General features: G+C 53.9%; 2 protein-coding genes across 4 annotated transcripts; one reads left to right on the top strand and one right to left on the bottom strand.

The window, feature by feature from the left end:
* The first annotated feature begins 265 nt into the window (after positions 1 to 265).
* On the top strand, positions 266 to 5,707 carry HAGHL (hydroxyacylglutathione hydrolase like). Its single transcript, XM_058849801.1, has 8 exons — positions 266 to 423; positions 1,533 to 1,597; positions 1,673 to 1,790; positions 2,693 to 2,801; positions 2,957 to 3,060; positions 3,403 to 3,504; positions 3,590 to 3,669; positions 3,927 to 5,707. The coding sequence occupies exons 1-8, from the start codon at positions 319 to 321 to the stop codon at positions 4,090 to 4,092; spliced, it is 849 nt and encodes a 282-aa protein (XP_058705784.1). The 5' UTR covers positions 266 to 318; the 3' UTR covers positions 4,093 to 5,707.
* Positions 5,708 to 5,740: 33 nt separating this feature from the next.
* On the bottom strand, positions 5,741 to 16,135 carry CIAO3 (cytosolic iron-sulfur assembly component 3). Of its 3 annotated transcripts, none has more exons than XM_058849786.1 (11): positions 14,402 to 14,989; positions 14,136 to 14,231; positions 12,922 to 13,065; positions 12,553 to 12,685; positions 11,815 to 11,949; positions 11,428 to 11,546; positions 10,006 to 10,135; positions 9,725 to 9,797; positions 8,601 to 8,735; positions 7,469 to 7,626; positions 5,741 to 6,727 (listed from the first exon to the last, which is right to left on the bottom strand). In XM_058849786.1, exons 1-11 carry the CDS (start codon positions 14,435 to 14,437, stop codon positions 6,489 to 6,491), a joined length of 1,398 nt encoding a protein of 465 aa, XP_058705769.1. In that variant the 5' UTR covers positions 14,438 to 14,989; the 3' UTR covers positions 5,741 to 6,488. The 3 variants fall into 3 exon arrangements, with proteins under 3 accessions (XP_058705769.1, XP_058705771.1, XP_058705768.1); XM_058849785.1 differs by lacking the exon at positions 14,402 to 14,989 and adding an exon at positions 15,850 to 16,134 and having other exon boundaries at positions 5,748 to 6,727; XM_058849788.1 differs by lacking the exons at positions 8,601 to 8,735; positions 14,402 to 14,989 and adding an exon at positions 15,850 to 16,135 and having other exon boundaries at positions 5,742 to 6,727.
* Positions 16,136 to 19,053: the final 2,918 nt, after the last annotated feature.

Genomic DNA, 19,053 nt, shown 5'->3' with positions numbered 1-19,053 from the left:
ACCTTCTCCACCCAGTGCCGGCAGGGCCAGCAGGGCCAGCAGGGCCAGCAGGGCCAGCAGTGCCAGCACCCCTCATCCCTCCCCTTGCACCCCGCTGCCACCGCGGGCTGATTTGGGGGGCTGGGCTGGGGGGACCCCTCCTTCCTCCAGCCGCGGGGGGTGGCACAGGGACTGTCCCCAGCCCCCGGAGCCGCAGCGCCGGGGCCGTGCGGGCTCTGCCCGCCCCTCGCTGCGTGACCCGCCCCGCACACGGCGGCACCGCCCCGGCACCGGCACCGGGGGACGCGGGGCCCGCACCCGCCGCGCCTCCCCGGGGCCATGAAGGTGAAGGTGATCTCCGTGCTGGAGGACAACTACATGTACCTGGTGATCGAGGAGAGCACCCGCGACGCTGTGGCCGTGGACGCGGCCGTCCCCAAAAGGGTGAGCGGGTGCCGCGGGTGGGTGGCGGAACAGAGGGGTGGCCGTGCTCTGGAGCATCCCCCGGCAGCACCGACCCCTCCGGGTGTCCGTGGGGTATCCCCCGGCAGCACCGACCCCTCCGGGTGTCCCTGGAGCATCCCCCGGCAGCACCGACCCCTCCGGGTGTCCGTGGGGTATCCCCCGGCAGCACTGACCCCTCCGGCCCGTGGGGTGTCCCCGCACCGCAGCCGAGCCCCCAGACCCCAGAGCAAGGGGGGATAACCCCGAGCAGCTCCCGGAGCGGCAGTGCCGTGCCCAGTCCCCTTCTCCCGGGCAGGCAGCGGCCGGGATCTGCCCGTGTCCCTGTTCCTGGTGTCCCTGTGCCTGTGTCCCTGTGTCTGGTGTCCCCTGTTCCTGGTGTCCCTGTTCCTGGTGTCCCTGTGCCTGTGTCCCTGTGCCTGGTGTCCCTGTGCCTGTGTCTCCTGTTCCTGGTGTCCCCTGTTCCTGGTGCCCCTGTTCCTGGTGTCCCTGTGCCTGTGTCCCTGTCCCTGGTGTCTCTGTTCCTGGTGTCCCTGTGCCTGTGTCTCCTGTTCCTGGTGCCCCTGTTCCTGGTGCCCCTGTTCCTGGTGTCCCTGTGCCTGTGTCCCTGTGCCTGTGTCCCTGTTCCTTGTGTCCCTGTGCCACCCCCTCAGCGTTTGCTGCGGACTCGGGCACTTCCTTCCTCTCGGCTCCGGGAGCAGCCCGGGGTTTGTTCCTGAATGCTGTTGGCATCCGGAGCCTCCTGGCAGCCGTGCAGGGCTGGCAGTGCCCTGGTGGCCCTCGGGTGGGTGGCACGGCCGCCGTGTCCTTGCTGTGGCAGTGACCCCGTGCTCTCATCGTGCCTTCCCTAAGAAAACCAAAAATGGCACCGTCCCCATCCCCATGGGATCAGCGTGGTCCCATCCTCCTGCTCCACTCCGGTCACACCTTTGTCCCACCCTCAGTGTGTGGTTTTGGGGGATTTCTCTGCCCGGTGACACGGGGGACAGGTCACAGTGTGTCTGTCTGTCTGTGTGTCTGTCTGTCTGTCTGTGTGTCTGTCTGTCTGTGTGTCTGTGTCACCTCTCACCGCTGCTCTGGCTCCCTTCCAGCTGCTGGAGATCATCAGGAAGGAGGACGTGGTGCTCAGGGCCATCCTCACCACCCACCACCACTGGTAGGTGTGACAGGGTCGGGGTGGCCGTGTCCCCACAGGGACGGTGCCCGTTCCCAGCCCCTGCTCTGCCCACAGGGACCACGCCAGGGGCAACGAGGAGCTGGCCCAGCTCTTCCCAGGCCTGCAGGTGTTCGGGGCTGACGAGCGCATCGGGGCCCTCACGCACAAGGTCACCCACGGCCAGGAGCTCTCGGTGTGTGGCTGCAGCGCTGTGGGGACATTCGGGGCTCAGAGCCCTCACATGGGTCCTGCTCGGTGGGGTGGGGTGGTGACACTGTCCCCAGTGAGGAGCAGAGTGGGGTGGTGACACTGTCCCCAGGGGGGAGCAGTGGGGTGGTGACACACACAGTGGGGTGGTGACACTGTCCCCAATGAGGAGCAGTGGGGTGGTCACACTGTCCCCAGTGAGGAGCAGTGGGGTGGTCACACTGTCCCCAGTGAGGAGCAGTGGGGTGGTCACACTGTCCCCAGTGGGGTGGTGACACTGTCCCCAGTGAGGAGCAGTGGGGTGGTCACACTGTCCCCAGTGAGGAGCAGTGGGGTGGTCACACTGTCCCCAGTGGGGTGGTGACACTGTCCCCAGTGGGGTGGTCACACTGTCCCCAGTGAGGAGCAGAGTGGGGTGGTGACACTGTCCCCAGGGGGGAGCAGTGGGGTGGTGACACTGTCCCCCCAATGAGGAGCAGTGGGGTGGTGACACACACAGTGGGGTGGTGACACTGTCCCCAATGAGGAGCAGTGGGGTGGTCACACTGTCCCCAGTGAGGAGCAGTGAGGTGGTGACACTGTCCCCAGTGGGGTGGTCACACTGTCCCCGGTGGTCCCCAGTGGGGTTGGTGCTGCTGGGCCGTGCTCAGCTCTTCGTGCCCTGGGGTGGTTGCAGATGTGGCCCCACAGATTCAAGGCTGGGATGCAGGAGAAACCTCATCCCAATCCCAGCCTGTTTGGGGTTGTGCTGGAGGGTCCCAAATGCCATCGGAGCAGACCCACACAAAGCCCCATCAGATCTGTGACCTGCAGGGCTCCAGGCGGGGCGTGGGCAGGTCTGGGGGGGTCTGTCCCCCTCAGTGGGGCTCTGACCCTCTGTCCCCCCAGTTTGGGGCCATCAGAGTGCGGTGCCTCTTCACCCCGTGCCACACCTCGGGCCACATGTGCTACTTCATGTGGGAGGACGATTCCCCGGATGCTCCGGCTCTTTTCTCAGGTATCCCACCCTGCCCACGTGCCCCCCGTGGCTTTGGGGGACACGCTGTGTGCTGCCTGCCCCCCACACTCAGCACTCCTGGGGTGAACCCAGCACCCCCTGGCACCCCCATCCCCGGCCCTGGGGTCCCTCTGTGCCCAGCCCCTGTCCCACAGGTGACACCCTGTTCGTGGGGGGCTGCGGGCAGTTCTTCGAGGGGACGGCGGAGCAGATGCACACCAACCTCACCCAAATCCTGGGGACCCTGCCCGAGGACACGGTGAGTGGAGCCTGGGAGGGCTCCTGGAGCCAGGAGGGGGCTCGGGGCAGGGATCCCAGGCTCGGGGCAGGGATCCCAGGATCAGGGCAGGGATCCCGGGATCAGGGCAGGGATCCCGGGCTCGGGGCAGGGATCCCGGGCTCGGGGCAGGGATCCCAGGATCAGGGCAGGGATCCTGGGATCAGGGCAGGGATCCCGGGCTCGGGGCAGGGATCCCAGGATCAGGGCAGGGATCCTGGGATCAGGGCAGGGATCACAGGCTTGGGGCAGGGATCCCGGGATCAGGGCGGGGATCCCGGGCTCAGATCTGGGAGCAGGTTTGATGCCGGGTGCCTCTTGCAGAAGGTTTTCTGTGGCCATGAATGCACCGTCAGAAACCTCAAATTCGCCTTGAAGGTGGAGCCAGAGAATGAAATGGTGAAGGAGAAGCTGGCGTGGGCCAGGGTAAGTGGCTGTGGCCCCTGTGCCAGGGCGGGGGCCGGGGCTGTGGGATGGCAGCGGGGTTTGGATGCCCGTGTTCCCTCGGCAGCAGCGCGATGATGAGGACCTGCCCACGGTGCCCTCCACGCTGCGCGAGGAGTTCCTGTACAACCCCTTCCTGCGGGTCACGTAAGCACTGCTGGCACTGTCCCCAAACCCCCTCCTGTTCCCCTCCAGCACCATCCCTTTTCCCAGAGAACTGCTGGGAAATCCCAGCCTGGAGCCAGGGGAGGGATCCTGGGCATGGGGACAGCCCAGAGCCGCGTGTGCCCCAGCAGAGGGTGGCACTGTCCCTGTCCATCCCCGTGGGGTGGGGTCCCCTCTGTCCCCAGGGCACAGCAGAGGGTGGCACTGCCCCTGTCCATGCCAGGGCTGTTCCCTCGCAGGGAGGAGCCCGTGCAGAGGTTCACGGGCAGGACGGACCCCGTGGAGGTGCTGAGGGTGCTGCGCTCCGAGAGGGACAACTTCAAGAAGCCCAAGGAGAGGCCCAACCCCCAGGCCATGCTGGCCTTCGACTGGGGGCTCTTTGGGCCCTTCCTGGAGAAGAAGTGACATCCCCAGGGCTCCCTCCTGGCTGTGCCCAGCTCGGATCCGCTCCCTGCTGGGCACTGGATTTTGTCTTTAACCTGCTTTGTGTGAGGCTGCTCTGCTCTGCTCCGCTCCCCCTCTGGATCCTGGGATTCCCTGTGGAGCAGATCCCTTTGGAGAGCCCGGGCTGTGGGGCTGGGATGCTGGCAGAGGGTCAGGCCATGGGGCAGGGGACAGTTTTGGGGTCAGTGCAGGAGCTGCCAGCTGTCCATGGCCATGGAAGGGAGGCAGGGAAGGGCAGGGAAAAGCGGGAATGCGCAGGGATTGTGCTGCTCCCCTGGTGCATCCCAATCCCAGGGTTTGTGTGGTGCTGGCTTTGGATCCCCAAACTGGGAAGCCACTGGTGGCACCAGTGCCCACCCAGCTCCAGCCCCGTGCTAACAAACTCCTCATCACAGCAGGGGTTGGGTGGGCTTTCCCCTCTTTTTTCCCCAGTTTTTCCAGTAAGTCCCACAGGGATTTCTGTAGGGATTTGTGGCTGCCCTGGGGAGCCCCTTGGACCCCGTGGAGTGTCCAGGTGGAGCCCAGGGTCTGCCCCAGGAGGGATTTCCCAAGGTGGGACAGATTTGGGGCAGCCAAGAGGGAAAGTGCTGCCAGGCATCCCTTGCTTTTTGCTTTTCCCAGGATAAAAACTGGAGAACACTTGGTGCCAACTCCACGGACATTGCCTTGCCCTCAGGAGCCCGGGAGCAGCTGGGGCTCCCAGGCCTCCCCAGCCTTCACTTTCTGCAGAACCAGGGCTGTGTTTTATTTCTTTTTAAGTCTGAGAAAGGAGCAGAGTTTTATTTGCAGGTGTGGGGAGGCATTTCACACCACTGAAGTCATTCCCTTTTTTTTTCCTTGTGGATAAAATGAGGGTTTGGTGGCAGCTCCCAGCACTGGGATGGAGTTGATTTCAGGGATTTTCATGTGTGGACTGTGAATTTCTTTGTTGCCACTGGAGTCTGGTTTGGGGCTTTTCCCTGTGCTACAAACTGGACCAAGGTTTTCTTTTTTCCTTTTATTAATTTATAGTTTGGATTTATTTCCCTGCATGGAAAGGGAAGGATTTTTGGTACCATGGCCTGAATTCCTCAGTTTCCATGAAATGCTGGAGTTGGGGATGTCCCTTGTGTGTTCCTTTGGGATTTTATTGATCCTGGAAGCAGGGATGCTCCTGTGTCTGGGACCCAGCCCTGAGGCTGGGACAAATTCCAGCTGTTCCTGGTGCCAGAAGAGATCCCAGGGAGTCCTGGGTGGCTTCAGTGACCTCAGAGCGTGGTGGTGACCTGGGAACTGGGGAAGTGACAAAGTGTAGAGCCCTGATTATTTCATTTCCTGCTAATTTAGCTTGACTGATTGTGCATTTCTGGGCTGATGCTCTGCACTGATTCCAGGCTGGAGCCTCTCCCTGTCCCCGTTTCCTGGTTTAGCCAAATCCCTGCATGGAAAAGGGAATTCACTGGAAGCACCAATTTGCTCCTCAGGAAGGTGGGGAAGGGGCAGAAGGGGGAGGTTGATGCCTTAGAACACTGTGAGGTCATTAACAATCAGCAACAGCTGAAAAATTGAAAGCTTTTAATTAAAAACATGAAAATCAGCATTTGCTCTGTGGGTTCATTGGAATGTGCAGAGGAAGCTTTGGTTCCTGCCAGCCCCAAGGTCAGGAATTATTTTGTGGTAATTTTGGGATGTTCTCCATCAGTTAGTGCCTGTTTTGTCTGGATTTAGGGATATTACCCCTCAGTAAGTGGCTGCAGAGGGTGGGTAAGCGTGACAACTCCCTGACTCCCTGCTGTGTGCGGAGGAAGGAAAGACAGAGAAGGAATTGCCCTTGGTATAAATTATTATAATTTAAGGACAAGGAATCACAGGGTTTTGTCCAGCATTCACTCCAGTCCCTTTCCAGCAGGCACTGAGCCAGCCCCAGGGATGATCCCAGGCTTTGGATGCCCCTCTCTGAGGGCACAGACCACACAGGGCAGCGAGCTGTGGCACCGCCAGGCCTCAGGAGAACATTTCTAATGCAGTGAGGACGTTCCAGCAGAGGCAGGCACAGAACTGAGAGCTGGGACAATCCAGCAAGGCCTGGGGGAGGAAGATTGGGGTGTGACACAAAGCTCAGCCTGGAGCTGAGCTCTCAGTCCATGAATTGCTCGGTTCTGGCAGGAATGGGGCTGCTGGAGCAGTGCAGGGTCTGGCCCATCAGCCTGGGATGTGTCTCCTGTCAGAATTTGGGGTTCATTCCCATCACCTCATCCTCCAGCTGAAGGAATGAGCAGTGCCAGGCACATTCCCAGAGGCAGGAATTGCAGAGAGTCCTTGGAGAATCAGCAGTGGGAGTTCAGAAGGCACTGAGGATCTGCTGGGCCGGGCAGCCCTCACCACTTGATGTTGAGGGCAGAGTTTGCTCTCTCCACGGCGTGGTATTGTGTGTGCAGCACTTCCAGAACCTTCTCTGAGCCCCAGCCCCCCAGCCAGTGCTGGTAGAGCTCCCCCACAGCCTGGTTTTCCTCTGGATTCTCAGCCCTCAGGGATTCATACAACCTCTCCACCTGCTGCAGCTCCTCCTTGCTGGATTCCCCCTCCAGTTTGATTTGCCCTCCTCCATTCAAACAGCCTGGGGGGGAAAGAAGGGATGGAGAATTTCAGCTGGAAAAACAACCCTGAAGAAATTCCAGTTCATTTATTCTGCTCCTGCAAGCAGCTGCAGGAATGAAAACACCTCAGGCACGGAGGCTCAGTCCCAGTTATCTCCCAGCAGCACAGGGCAGGGAGATGCTGGGCTGGCTCCAGCTGGGAATCTGCCAGCTCTTATCTCCAGCCCCCAGGACAGAGCCAGAGCCCAGTCCAGGTGAGCCCAGCCTTGGAGGCTCAGCCAGAGGAAAGGGAAAAGTGCCTGGGATGTGTCCTGGGAGCTGGGCTGAACACTGGGAAGCTCCCAGAGCTCTGTGGATCCTTGGGAAGGAGCAGCTCTGAGAGATCCCTCAGTGGGTCCAGGCTGCCCCTGCTCCCAAGGAAAAGGAAAATGGAATAAAACATTAAGGAAGTGACTTTCTCCACCAGCCACAGCAGCATTTTCTGTGAGTGTGATGGTCAGGGTTGGGCAGTTTCAGGGGGAAAATCCCCTCACTCAGGTATCAAAGAGCTCAGGAAAAACTTAAATTAATGATGCAAATTCTGTATAACAGAATCCAGCTGCAATTCCATAAATCCTGAGGAATTGCTGGCTCAGAGGTAGGAAAATCCCCACACAGCTCTGAGGCTGTCACACCTCAAGGGGATGAGAAATCCCCCATTTTTCCTGTCTGGAATTCCCTGGAGCTCCTCCCAGGCTGGGTTTGCAGCAGAGCAGCCTCACCTGAGGGACAGGCCATGACCTCCACGTAGTGATAGGGGCACTTCCCTCGCTTCAGCTTCTGCACCAGGTTCTGGATGTTCCTGAAGCCATAGGCCAGAGCAAACTGGAGCAGAACCTCTCCATCCCTCTCCAGGGTCACCTCCTGGAAGTCCTTGTTCCTGAGGGAGCAGAGCACAGGGAATGGCTTCTCCAAACGAGTTTCTATTTTAAACTTCAAAGGGCCCAAAAGTGCAAAACCCAAATTCTTGGTGAATCTCATTGAAGAGCTGTCCTAGTTCTGTGCAAGAAAAACGGGAAGGAATTCCTTCCAGAGCCTTCCAGGATTGCTGGGGCCACCTGAGCAGAGTTTGCTGAAGGACACCTGGGCTGGAAAAAGCCTGAAAAGTTCAGCACAGGGAGCCTTGCCCTGACAGACCCGAGTTCCTTCAGCCAACATTAAATCCCTGAGGGGATTTTTTAATTTCTACCAGATCATAAAACATGGGAACAAAGCCTTGAGGATTCCAGATTTCTAAGGTTAGTGGGAATACCTAATCCTGGTAAAAAGTAAGTAATTGGATTTTTATCAAATTTTTGAGACTGTTTTTTCTGCTTCCTAAACATACAAGTTGCTCATTAGGGATATAATTAATGTCAAAGGATACATTAAATTATAACTGGGAAGCCAGAGGGAATCTCAGGTGGATGAGCCCCAATGCCCAAACTCAGGTGATTTATTTTCTCTTTCACTACAGTTAAACAGAGCCCCAAAGCCCTCCCACAAGGTTTTTTGGGATCAATAATCAGTGACAAATCCCCTTGACTGGCCTGATCCAAGGTGAGGAATCCCAGCTCCACCAGAGCTCTGCCTTCTCAATTACTCTAAAATTTTATAATTATGATAGAAATTATCAGTGGAGGCCAAACTGCAGGGTGTGGGTGAGGAAGGGGCTGGAGTTCTCCTTGGGAAATTTTCCCTGGAATTCTGCATGGAATTGGCTGATTTATTGCTGATTTATTGCTCAGCAGCTGGGGGAGGGAGCAGCCAACTCTCAGCCTGCAAGTGACCATCACAAAAAAAAAAAACCCTCCAGCTCCTCAGCGAGGAGAATTCCTGAAAAACCGAGTTTTCTGTGGGATTTCAGCTTCTTACTTGAGAGGTTTGTAGTGGATTGAGCCCACGTGGATCCCGAAGAGCTCCTGTGCCGCGTGTCTGAAAATGTGCTCCAGGTACCCCCCCGAGCCCCCGCCGCGGTGGCTGCTCAGCTCCTCCGCAGCCCTGCCGAGCCTGGGGAGGGCACAGCAGCAGCTTCAGGGAATTTGGCATCAAACAAAGCTCCAGGGGCTTCAGGATAACGGGAGCAGCAGCCTCCTCTGAGCCCCAGCTTTTCCCTTTCTCCTGGGAATAGCACCAGGGACTCCTGGCACTTGTTGAGGTTGTGGATCCCTGGATCCCTGGAGTGTCCCAGGCCAGGCTGGATGGGGTTTGGAGCAGCCTGGGAGGGTGGAAGGTGTTGGGGTTGGATGAATTTCCAGTCCTTGCCAACCAAACCCTTCCAGGACTCTGTGATTCTCTATGGATCACCCTGTATCATCCAGGGAGGTGCTGCTGCTGAGCCTTTCCTGGAACTCTGGGGATGTTCCCCATGCCCTGAAGCCAAGGCAGCTCTGGGTGCTCAGTGCAGAGCCAGCCCTGCTGTCACCTCACACCCCAAAATGTCACCTCACCCCACCCCAGTGTGTGCAGCTGGCCCTGGGGCAGGAATTCCTCCTCAGTTCAACAACCCCAGTCCCATCTGACTCGTCTCAAATGTCACTTTTCACTACAAGTCTTCTGGAGATTATCTGAGTGACCTAAATATCTGTTAGTTCTGCTCTAATTCTGGGGTCTTTGCAGTGCCTCTGATAACAACAGCTTCTGCTCCAGGAAATTTTTATCACTGGGACAGATTCTTGTCCTTCCCAAAGCCTGCAGCAGCTTTTTGTGGGATGAAAGGAGCTGGAGTGATATTCTGTACATTAAATATTTTAACTCCCCATTGTTCTGGTTCAAGTGACACAAGAAACCAAACCAAGGGCAAAAACATCTGTGTGAAACAGCAGGAAAAGGGGAATTCTGAACTCCCTAAATCCTGGAGGAAAGGGAAATTCTGAACTCCCTAAATCCTGAGGGAAAGGGGAATTCTGAACTCCTTAAATCCTGGGGGAAAGGGAAATTCTGAACTCCTTAAATCCTGGAGGAAAGGGAACATGACTGAAATGGGATTTTGTTCTTACATGGTGTCCAGGGGAGAGGGATCTACATCTGACAGGGACACTCCTTCTTGCTCCAGCAGCTTCAGCACTTCTCCTAGAGCAGAACCAAGCATGAAGAGTTCTTATTTTTGGGATACAGAAAAACAACCCCCCCCCAGGGCAGTGCCTAAAACCGTAGCTGCATTTTACCAGGGCATGATTTGCACTATTAAATGTAAATATAGATGAATATCCAAAGCCAGGGGACGCTGTAAGGCTCCCAGAATGAGCTGGAATTGGGAATCTCCTGTGGCTCTGCTTACCTGTGGTGATGACACAATCCACATCCCTGGTCTGGTATTCCTGGTTGAAAAAGTCTGGCCTGGAGGCCTCCAGCTTTTTGTCATAGCAGGGCATGACTGTGACGTGGTAGATCCTGTCAGGGGGCAGGTGCTGCAAGAGAGACAAGGCTGGGGCAGCCAAAATCCCCCTGTCCTCAGGGAGGGCATGCCAGGAGCAAAGGAGAGTGGGGAAAATAATGCCATCATCCCCACTCTTAGTGAATATTTGTGTGTTTAGATATTTCTGCATAAATGAAATGATTTCTCTCCTAGAAGGCAATTTCAGTCAGGGTCTGCAGTCGTGCTCCTTCACAGGTTTTGTGGAATCCTGGAATGGTTTGGGTTGGGAGGGACCTTAAAGCTCATCCAGTTCCAACCCCAACACCTTCCACTGCCCCAGGGTGCTCCAAGCCTGTCCAGCCTGTCCTTGGACACTTCCAGGGACCCAGGAGCAGCTTCTCTGGGAATTCCATCCCAATTCCACACCCTCCCATTCAGGAACTCCTTCCCAATATCTAACCCTGCCCTCTGGCAGTGGGCAGCCATTCCCTGTGTCCTGGCACTCCAGGCCCTTGGGAATCATCTCTTTCCATCTTTCCTGAGGTTCCCTTCAGCTCCTGGAAGTTTCCCTCACTCTGGTGCAATGATCCAAGGTCAGGCAGGGGAGCCAATCCCTAATTAAGCCTTTAGGGAATAAACTTCCTCCCTGCTCCCAAAGCTCAGCCCCTCAGGACATGATCTGGAGTCCCACAAAAACCTCGGGATCATCCAAGCAATAAACACAGGCTGAGCAAACAGGTCACTGACCCTGGGCCACTGTTTCAGTCTCTTGTGCCAAATAATTCCCACAAGTTGCCAAATTTTGTCCCAAATCTGCAGCTGCAAGTGTCCAAGTGCTGCTCCTCCATAAACCCCACAAGAAATCCACTGGGTGCTGCAGCCCCTTCCTGGCCCAATGCAGGCTGTTTGTTTGGACTGCAGCTCCCACCTGGAAAGATTCCAGAGGTTACAGGCTAAGGACAGAAGCAGAACATCAGGATGGGAATGAGGGATCATTTCTAGAGAAGCCACGATCTGCACGTAAGCACCGACTGCAGCCTTGGCTTGGGTCACTTAACTTGAAATTATTCACCAGCCCTGCACAACAGGAGCACAAGGGCACTGAAAATGATGTTCCTCAGCTTTCCCAAATAATTCAGAGGCTTCAATTTAATTAGCCTGTGATTAGTGTTCTACCCTAATTACTATTCATTAGCTCAGACAGAAGTGAGGAAGATTTGCTGCCTTCTGCAAGGCAATATTGACCCTTGAATGTGTGTAACACAGCAAAAAAAAAATTAAAAATCGGCCTAAATGTTGAATTTGAGGAATTTTGCAGTAAGAAGAGCATTTTTAGAGCTTTACCTGCTGCTCTGCAAAGTAGCCCTTGACCAAGGAGCCCATGACCTGCTGGGGGGATTTGGTGGTGCTGATGTGGGGAATGATGAAGCTGCCGTGGGTTTTCTCTGCGTAGCAGATCCAACCTGGAAGGAACATAATTAACAACTGAAATTAAAGAATAAGAAGAAGACCTCCACTCTGCTCATTCTCCCCACAGCCCAGGTTTAGTGCCCATCAATAACCATTTTCAGCCTCAAAAGCCAAGTGTAAGGCCAGATTCACTGGAAGATGTCTCACCACTGCTTTAACACCAAGATCTGTGCTGTCAGGAGAATAATCCCAAAAAACATCCATTTGCACCTTTCTGAGCAGCTGCTGGACTTTTGATTGCAGCTGGAACTGAAGCCATACCTGGGCAGGCAGAGGCCAGCATGGGCAGAGCCTTTTTGTCATCTGCTTGTCTGTGGAAGCGTCTCACGAACTCCCTCTGGCTCTCCAGGAGGCTGAAGTTCCTGGAGAAAGTTGTGTCAAACACGTGGTGCACACCTGGGCAGGACAGCAGCTGGGTTAAAACCCTCAGGACACAGCAAAATGTGACAAAAAACCTTCCACTCCAACCAGAGGCAAACTCAGTGGCAGGTACCGAGCCCTGCAGTTGACAGGGAAGGTTTTTCAGGTCAGAGGAGAAGTGACAGGAGAGGTGGAAATGTAAAATGTAAATTTATTTTCAATGGTTCTTCACAGGTTTCATAGACTGATGGAATTGTTTGGGGTGGAAAGGACCTTCAAGCTCAGCCAGTTCCATGGGCAGGGACATTTTCCACTATCCCAGGGTGATCCAACCCAGCCTCGGGCACTTCCAGGGATGGAGCAGCCCCAGCTTCTCTGGGAATCTGTGCCAGGGCCTCCCCACCCTCCCAGCCAGGAATTCCATCCCAATCTCCCATCTGGAGATTCAAATCCTTTCCCTTGTCCTGTTACCATCTGCCCTCAGAAGAAGTGCCTCACCCTCCTTTTTTCCAAGCTTTCCTTCCCTCACTCCAAATTCATCCTGTGAGTGAATTTTGGACAGTTTGGAATCCACTCTCAGCTTGTGCTGAACCCCCAGGCCAGAGAGCAGAGCAGAGCAGAGCAGAGCCCCACACTTGCCTAAACTCTTGAGGAACGTGGTCAGCTTCTGAGCTGTCTCCAGCAGCCCCAGCTTGCACCTTGCAGCCAGGGAGGCTCTGGACTGGGGAGAGACAGAAACCACCACCAGTTTCTGCTCGTGGGCAGCAGCAGCCTGGAAAAAAACAACCAAACAATCCCAAAGTGTGGCACAGGCAGAGCTGGCAGCACCCCAGAGCTCCTCACGTTCACTCTGAGGCAGGGATTGACACCAAACCCTTCCAAACTCTTTAAAAAAATGAGAATAAACCAGAATAGTGCGGCAAGAACAGCCTGGGATCCCTCAGGGCTCTGAAATTCCCTTTTCCTGTGGGTTTTCCCTTTTTTTCTCCAGGGATGAGTGGGACCCACCTTGTTGAGGGCCAGCACCTTGCAGAGCTCCCCGTGGCTCTGCTGGCTGACCAGAACGCTCTCAGCCGAGGTGATGCAGCCACTGCAGGCCAGGCAATCGTTCAGGGTGATTTTGGCCTTCTCCAGCTTTTGTGCTTCCCCATCCTACAAAAAAAACACCCAGAGCAGGCTCAGTTCTGATCCCAGAATTGGAGCAGCAATTTCCTCACTTTGTTCCAAATCATAATGAAGATGTTGCTCTTTTGATGCTCTTGGCTCATCATTTAAAAGAAATCTTTATTTTTAATAAGATGAGGACAAAGTCACCTGAAGTTGGCTGCTTTTAATGGATAATTTGGCACAGGAAGGGGAATTTGCTGAGGGATTTCATCCCAGGCACTGGAAGGGATTATTTTCCCTTCTATCTGCCCTGAATAATTTGATTTTCCCAAGAGATTCTCCTCTAATCATCACTCCTCAGTAAAGCCAGGAATAGACCAGGAAATGAGGCATAATTAATTTTTTAAAATAAGGAACCAGACTCTTTTGGAAGTGCTGTATTCTCCTTTTTTTAAATTAAAATCTGCCTAAAGTTCCAAGTTCCATCCCTAGAGGAATTCCCAGCTGGGTTAACAGAGCAATGACAACTTTTTTTTGGTGAAAACAGGAAAACCTCAACCTGAATTTTGGAAGCTTCTAAATTTTTTAAGCTTTTAAAGAAATAATTTGAAATATTGTTTTAAAAAAATCCAGCAAGATTTATTAAAAAGATCTTGATTAAATCTCTGAGTGAGCACAAGGACATTGTCACAACTAACCTGGAATTGCCAATCCTTAAATATTGATAAAATAAATAAACTTTTCATCTTATCTGCTCTCTTATGGAAATCATCACCAATTAATGGCATTGCTTTAGAGTATAAAAAATTGGAATAAATTGGAAATACTGATTATAAAATAACTGCTTAGAAATGAATTTATAAGTTAAAATTCTGATAAATTTTAATGCAATCTCAGCTTATCTGCTCTTATATTAATAATAAGTAATTAATGCCCGTGTTTCAGAGCATAAAAGTGACACAAAATTGGAATTATTGATTATCAATCAGAAAGAAAAGAATTCCAAGAATGCTGACAACATCTCTTTGAGGCATTAAATGGATGTAAATAATTAAAATACTTAAAATACATTCATTTCTCTGGGATTTTTACATTCAACAGAAGACCCCACGTACCTGATTGACCTGGAAATAGCTTCCATCAGCTTCGATTCTGATCTTGGCTGCTGCTTTTCCAGGCTTTTTGTCCACTTTCACAGGCTTGATGCATTCCTGAAAGAGCAGCAGAGCCTGGAATTGAGGAGCTGAGCGAGGAAGAGGGGATTGAACACAAATAAAGGGATCAAAGAGCAGCTCTGCATCCTCCCCCCTCAAACCAGGCTGGAATTGCCCCGAGTTTCTTTCAGCACTGTAAGGAAAATGTCAAAGCAGAGGCTCCTCACCCCTCTGGAACAGGAAGAACACTTTTCCAGCATCATCCCAAGCCCACGGGAGAATCCTGCTCTTTCTGAAGAGCTCAGCTCTGCTTTTGGAGCTTTGACAGGAGCAGAGCCTGGCCAGCCTCTTCCTCCTCCTCCTCCCCAAAATCCGGGAGCAAATCCCGACTCTTCCCTGCAGATCCCGGCCCAGGGAGGTGCTCAGTGCCAGCCAGGGTTGGATTTTGTGACAGAAGGAGCTCTCAGGAGCTCAGCTCTGGTGTCCCAGCACAAGCCCCAAGGGCTTTTCTGAATTTTATCCACTTTTTATTATTCAAGCACCCCGTGACTCCTTGTCCTACTTCTCCTTTGAGAACTTTGAGGTTTCCCCCCTGAATTAATCCATCTTTGCAGGGCTCAGAGCCTTGCAGGAACGACTCATTTGGATCCTTCACTCGAAACACAGAAGCAGAGCTCCTTATTTACGTGAAGAATAAATAAAACCAAAGCAAACCCAAGCCCTACAGGGAGAATTAACGGGATTTGCTGTTTCCCTTTCCACCCATCTCATCTCGGTTTTCCTGCCGTGTTTCTCAGCATCCAGGATTATTATTTTGCGTTTTTGCAGTGCAAGATCATAATAAATAATAATAAATAATAATAAATAATAATAAATAATAATAAATAAGAATAAATAATAATAAATAATAATAAATGCACTGACAGGAGCTGATCCTCGCCGCTCATTCCCTCCTGAATGCCGTGGGCTTTCCTCCCATCCACGGAAACCTCCAGCTTTTCCTGGGGAACCCCAGTTTAACATCGCTTTCCTGGGATGGGGCTGAGCCTGCTGTGACCCCACAGTGACCCCAGAGTGACCCCAGTGACCCCAGTGACCCCAGAGTGACCCCAGAGTGACCCCAGAGTGACCCCAGACCCCAGAGTGACCCCAGAGTGACCCCAGTGACCCCAGAGTGACCCCAGAGTGACCCCACAGTGACCCCAGAGTGACCCCAGACCCCAGAGTGACCCCAGAGTGACCCCAGTGACCCCAGAGACCCCAGAGTGACCCCACAGTGACCCCAGAGTGACCCCAGACCCCAGAGTGACCCCAGAGTGACCCCAGTGACCCCAGAGACCCCAGAGTGACCCCACAGTGACCCCAGACCCCAGAGTGACCCCAGAGTGACCCCAGTGACCCCAGAGTGACCCCAGAGTGACCCCACAGTGACCCTGAGCCCTGCGCAAGGAGGGACAGCGCCCAATCCTCACTTTTAGTCCTTTTCCCATCGCCAACAGCAGCGGGAGAAGGTCTGAGGGGGTCCCCGTGCCGTGAGGCAGCGGCTGAGGGTGGCACCCCCCGGCTCCCCTCAGCGCCCACCCCGCGGCTCCCGGCGGTCTCCTGAGCCCCTGGCTGCCTCGGGAGCCCCTGGCCGCGGGGGTCCCCGGCCCTGTCACCCCCGGTGTGGCCCCACCTGCGAGGGAGCGATGAAATCGTCGAGCTCCGTCAGCTGCAGCACCCCGCTGAACCGGGCCGCCATGGCCGCCGCCAAGCGCCGCGCCGCACGTCGTAAAACGGGACTGCCACACCGCCGCAAAGTGAACAGCAGCACTGTCGTACGACGGGACTGCCACACCGCCGCAAAGCGAACAGCCACACTGTCGTACAACGGGACTGCCACACCGCCGCAAAGCGAACAGCGGCACTGTCGTAAGCGCGCCCTCCGCACCGCCGCGATTATAATATCACATTTTTAATTTTTGCTCTGTAAATATCAAATTTTTGGAATAAACTAATGCTATATAAGGCCTCTTGGCGTGCTAAGCAAATATAAAAGTGTCGGCGCTAGGAAAATCTGGTGTGACTCCTTTCACACGCTGGTGGCTGTTGGGAATCTCCTGCCGCAAAGAGCATCCTGAAATTGAATCCCAGCAAATGTTTCAGGCTCTGAAGAAATATTCTTATTCTTATTCTTATTCTTATTCTTATTCTTATTCTTATTCTTATTCTTATTCTTATTCTTATTCTTATTCTTATTCTTATTCTTATTCTTATTCTTATTCTTATTCTTATTCTTATTCTTATTCTTATTCCTACTCTTATTCTTATTCTTATTCCTACTACTACTATTATTATTATTATTGCTATTGCTATTATAGTAGTAGTAACAATAATTTGTGATAATTAGGTACAAAACGAGTGAAGCTCCTGCGTGCTGAGGTAAATCCCTCAGCAGCCAGGTGCTGAGGGGGTGCTTCAGGACAGGATTTAGGGCTGGGAACATTTGGGATTTAGGGAGAGACAGGGATTAGTTGAGTTTTGCTCTGATTTTTCAGGGCTGTTCTGTGCAGGACCTGGCACCCACTGCAGGTGTCCCTGCACACAGACATTTATGTTATTTCTATTTATTTTTATTCTTATTTTTATATTTATTTTTAAATTTATTTTGATAGATTTATATTTATTTACATTTCTATTTATACCAGCATTTTTACCCGCAGCAGGTTGAGCTGCTCTGTCCCATCCCCAGTGTCAGCCTTGCTGTGAGAGGGAGCGTTTCTGGTGCCCCCAGCACCTCTCCTGCTTCCCCTGGAATGTGGGGATGGGATCCATGGGATCCATGGGATGGGATGAGATCCATAGGATGGGATGGGATCCATGGGATGGGATGGGATCCATGGAATGGGATCCATGAGATGGGATCCATAGGATGGGATGGGATGGGATCCATAGGATGGGATGGGATCCATGGGATCCATGGGATGGGATGGGATGGGATCCATAGGATGGGATGGGATGGGAAGGGATGGGATGGGATCCATGGGATGGGATCCATAGGATGGGATGGGATGGGATGGGATGGGATGGGATGGGATGGGATGGGATGGGATCCATGGGATGGGATGGGATCCATGGAATGGGATCCATGGGATGGGATCCATAGGATGGGATGGGATCCATGGGATCCATAGGATGGGATAGGATGGGATGGGATCCATGGGATCTATAGGATGGGATGGGATAGGATGGGATGGGATCCATGGGATCCATAGGATGGGATCCATAGGATGGGATGGGATCCATGGGATGGGATGGGATGGGAAGGGATGGGATGGGATCCATGGGATGGGATCCATAGGATGGGATGGGATCCATGGGATCCATGGGATGGGATGGGATCCATAGGATGGGATGGGATCCATAGGATGGGATCCATGGGATGGGATGGGATCCATAGGATGGGATCCATAGGATGGGATGGGATCCATAGGATGGGATCCATGGGATAGGATGGGATCCATAGGATGGGATCCATAGGATGGGATGGGATCCATAGGATGGGATCCATGGGATGGGATGGGATCCATGGGATCCATGGGATGGGATAGGATGGGATGGGATCCATGGGATCCATAGGATGGGATCCATAGGATGGGATGGGATCCATAGGATGGGATCCATGGGATGGGATCCATGGGATGGGATGGGATCCATGGGAAGGGATGGGATCCATAGGATGGGATCCATGGGATGGGATGGGATCCATGGGATGGGATGGGATCCATAGGATGGGATGGGATCCATAGGATGGGATGGGATCGGATGGGATGGGATCCATGGGATCCATAGGATGGGATCCATAGGATGGGATGGGATCCATAGGATGGGATCCATGGGATGGGATGGGATCCATAGGATGGGATGGGATCCATGGGATGGGATGGGATCCATGGGATCCATGGGATGGGATGGGATGGGATCCATAGGGTGGGATGGGATGGGAAGGGATGGGATGGGATCCATGGGATGGGATCCATAGGATGGGATGGGATCCATAGGATGGGATGGGATCCATGGGATCCATGGGATGGGATCCATGGGATGGGATCCGTGGGATGGGATGGGATCCATGGGATGGGATGGGATCCATGGGATGGGATGGGATGGGATCCATGGAATGGGATCCATGGGATGGGATGGGATCCATGGGATCCATAGGATGGGATCCATGGGATGGGATGGGATCCATGGGATCCATGGGATGGGATAGGATGGGATGGGATCCATAGGATGGGATGGGATAGGATGGGATGGGATCCATGGGATGGGATGGGATCCATGGGATCCATAGGATGGGATGGATGGGATCCATAGGATGGGATGGGATCCATAGGATGGGATGGGATCCATGGGATGGGATGGATGCTGCAACCCGCTCTCGCAGTGCCCCTGACACCTGTGACCCTTCCCCTGCTGTCCCCAGAGTGTCCCCAAGGCCCAGCAGAGCAGCTCTCTGCTCTCCCGAGAGGCTCCAGCCCCAGCAGCGCTGGGCACAGGGCACAGCACACGTCACACCAGCCACTTTTCCTTTTTCACCTTTCCTTTTTTAGCGTGTTTGGATTGCAGGGCTTGGAGCTGGAGGTGGCTTTGGACTTGTGAAATGCAAATATTGCACAGGAGAGAGGGAGGGAGGGAGGGAGGGGGAAGCCAAGGAAAATCTCTTGTGCAAACCTGCAGGAAGGTACAGAGGGATGGTCGGGGTTTAATCCCAGCTACAAACGGATATTTGATGCTGGTTGGTTTTTTTGCTGTGTCCCCAATGTCCCTGTGACACAGCAGGAGCCAGGACAGGATCTGCTCTGCGTGTCCCAGAGCAGGGGATAAATCAGAGCTGGGT

This window comes from Poecile atricapillus, chromosome 14, assembly GCF_030490865.1.
Source record: "Poecile atricapillus isolate bPoeAtr1 chromosome 14, bPoeAtr1.hap1, whole genome shotgun sequence".
In the NCBI taxonomy this organism is placed as follows: Eukaryota; Metazoa; Chordata; class Aves; order Passeriformes; family Paridae; genus Poecile; species Poecile atricapillus.
The sequence above is the reverse complement of the archived record's forward strand: the minus strand, read 5'-3'. Positions and strand labels throughout refer to the sequence as shown.

Bases quoted from the DNA above. Each gene is read 5' to 3' on its own strand.
- CIAO3 (XM_058849785.1), bottom strand. From the start codon at position 15,915: ATGGCGGCCCGGTTCAGCGGGGTGCTGCAGCTGACGGAGCTCGACGAT. The intron at 11,547-11,814 runs GTATGGCTTCAG...TGTTCCTTCCAG, and splicing joins GCTGGCCTCTGCCTGCCCAG to GTTGGATCTGCTACGCAGAG. The intron at 6,728-7,468 runs GTGAGGCTGCTC...TTTCCCCCCCAG, and splicing joins GGTCATGGCCTGTCCCTCAG to GCTGTTTGAATGGAGGAGGG.
- HAGHL (XM_058849801.1), top strand. From the start codon at position 319: ATGAAGGTGAAGGTGATCTCCGTGCTGGAGGACAACTACATGTACCTG. The intron at 424-1,532 runs GTGAGCGGGTGC...GCTCCCTTCCAG, and splicing joins ACGCGGCCGTCCCCAAAAGG to CTGCTGGAGATCATCAGGAA. The intron at 3,670-3,926 runs GTAAGCACTGCT...GTTCCCTCGCAG, and splicing joins AACCCCTTCCTGCGGGTCAC to GGAGGAGCCCGTGCAGAGGT.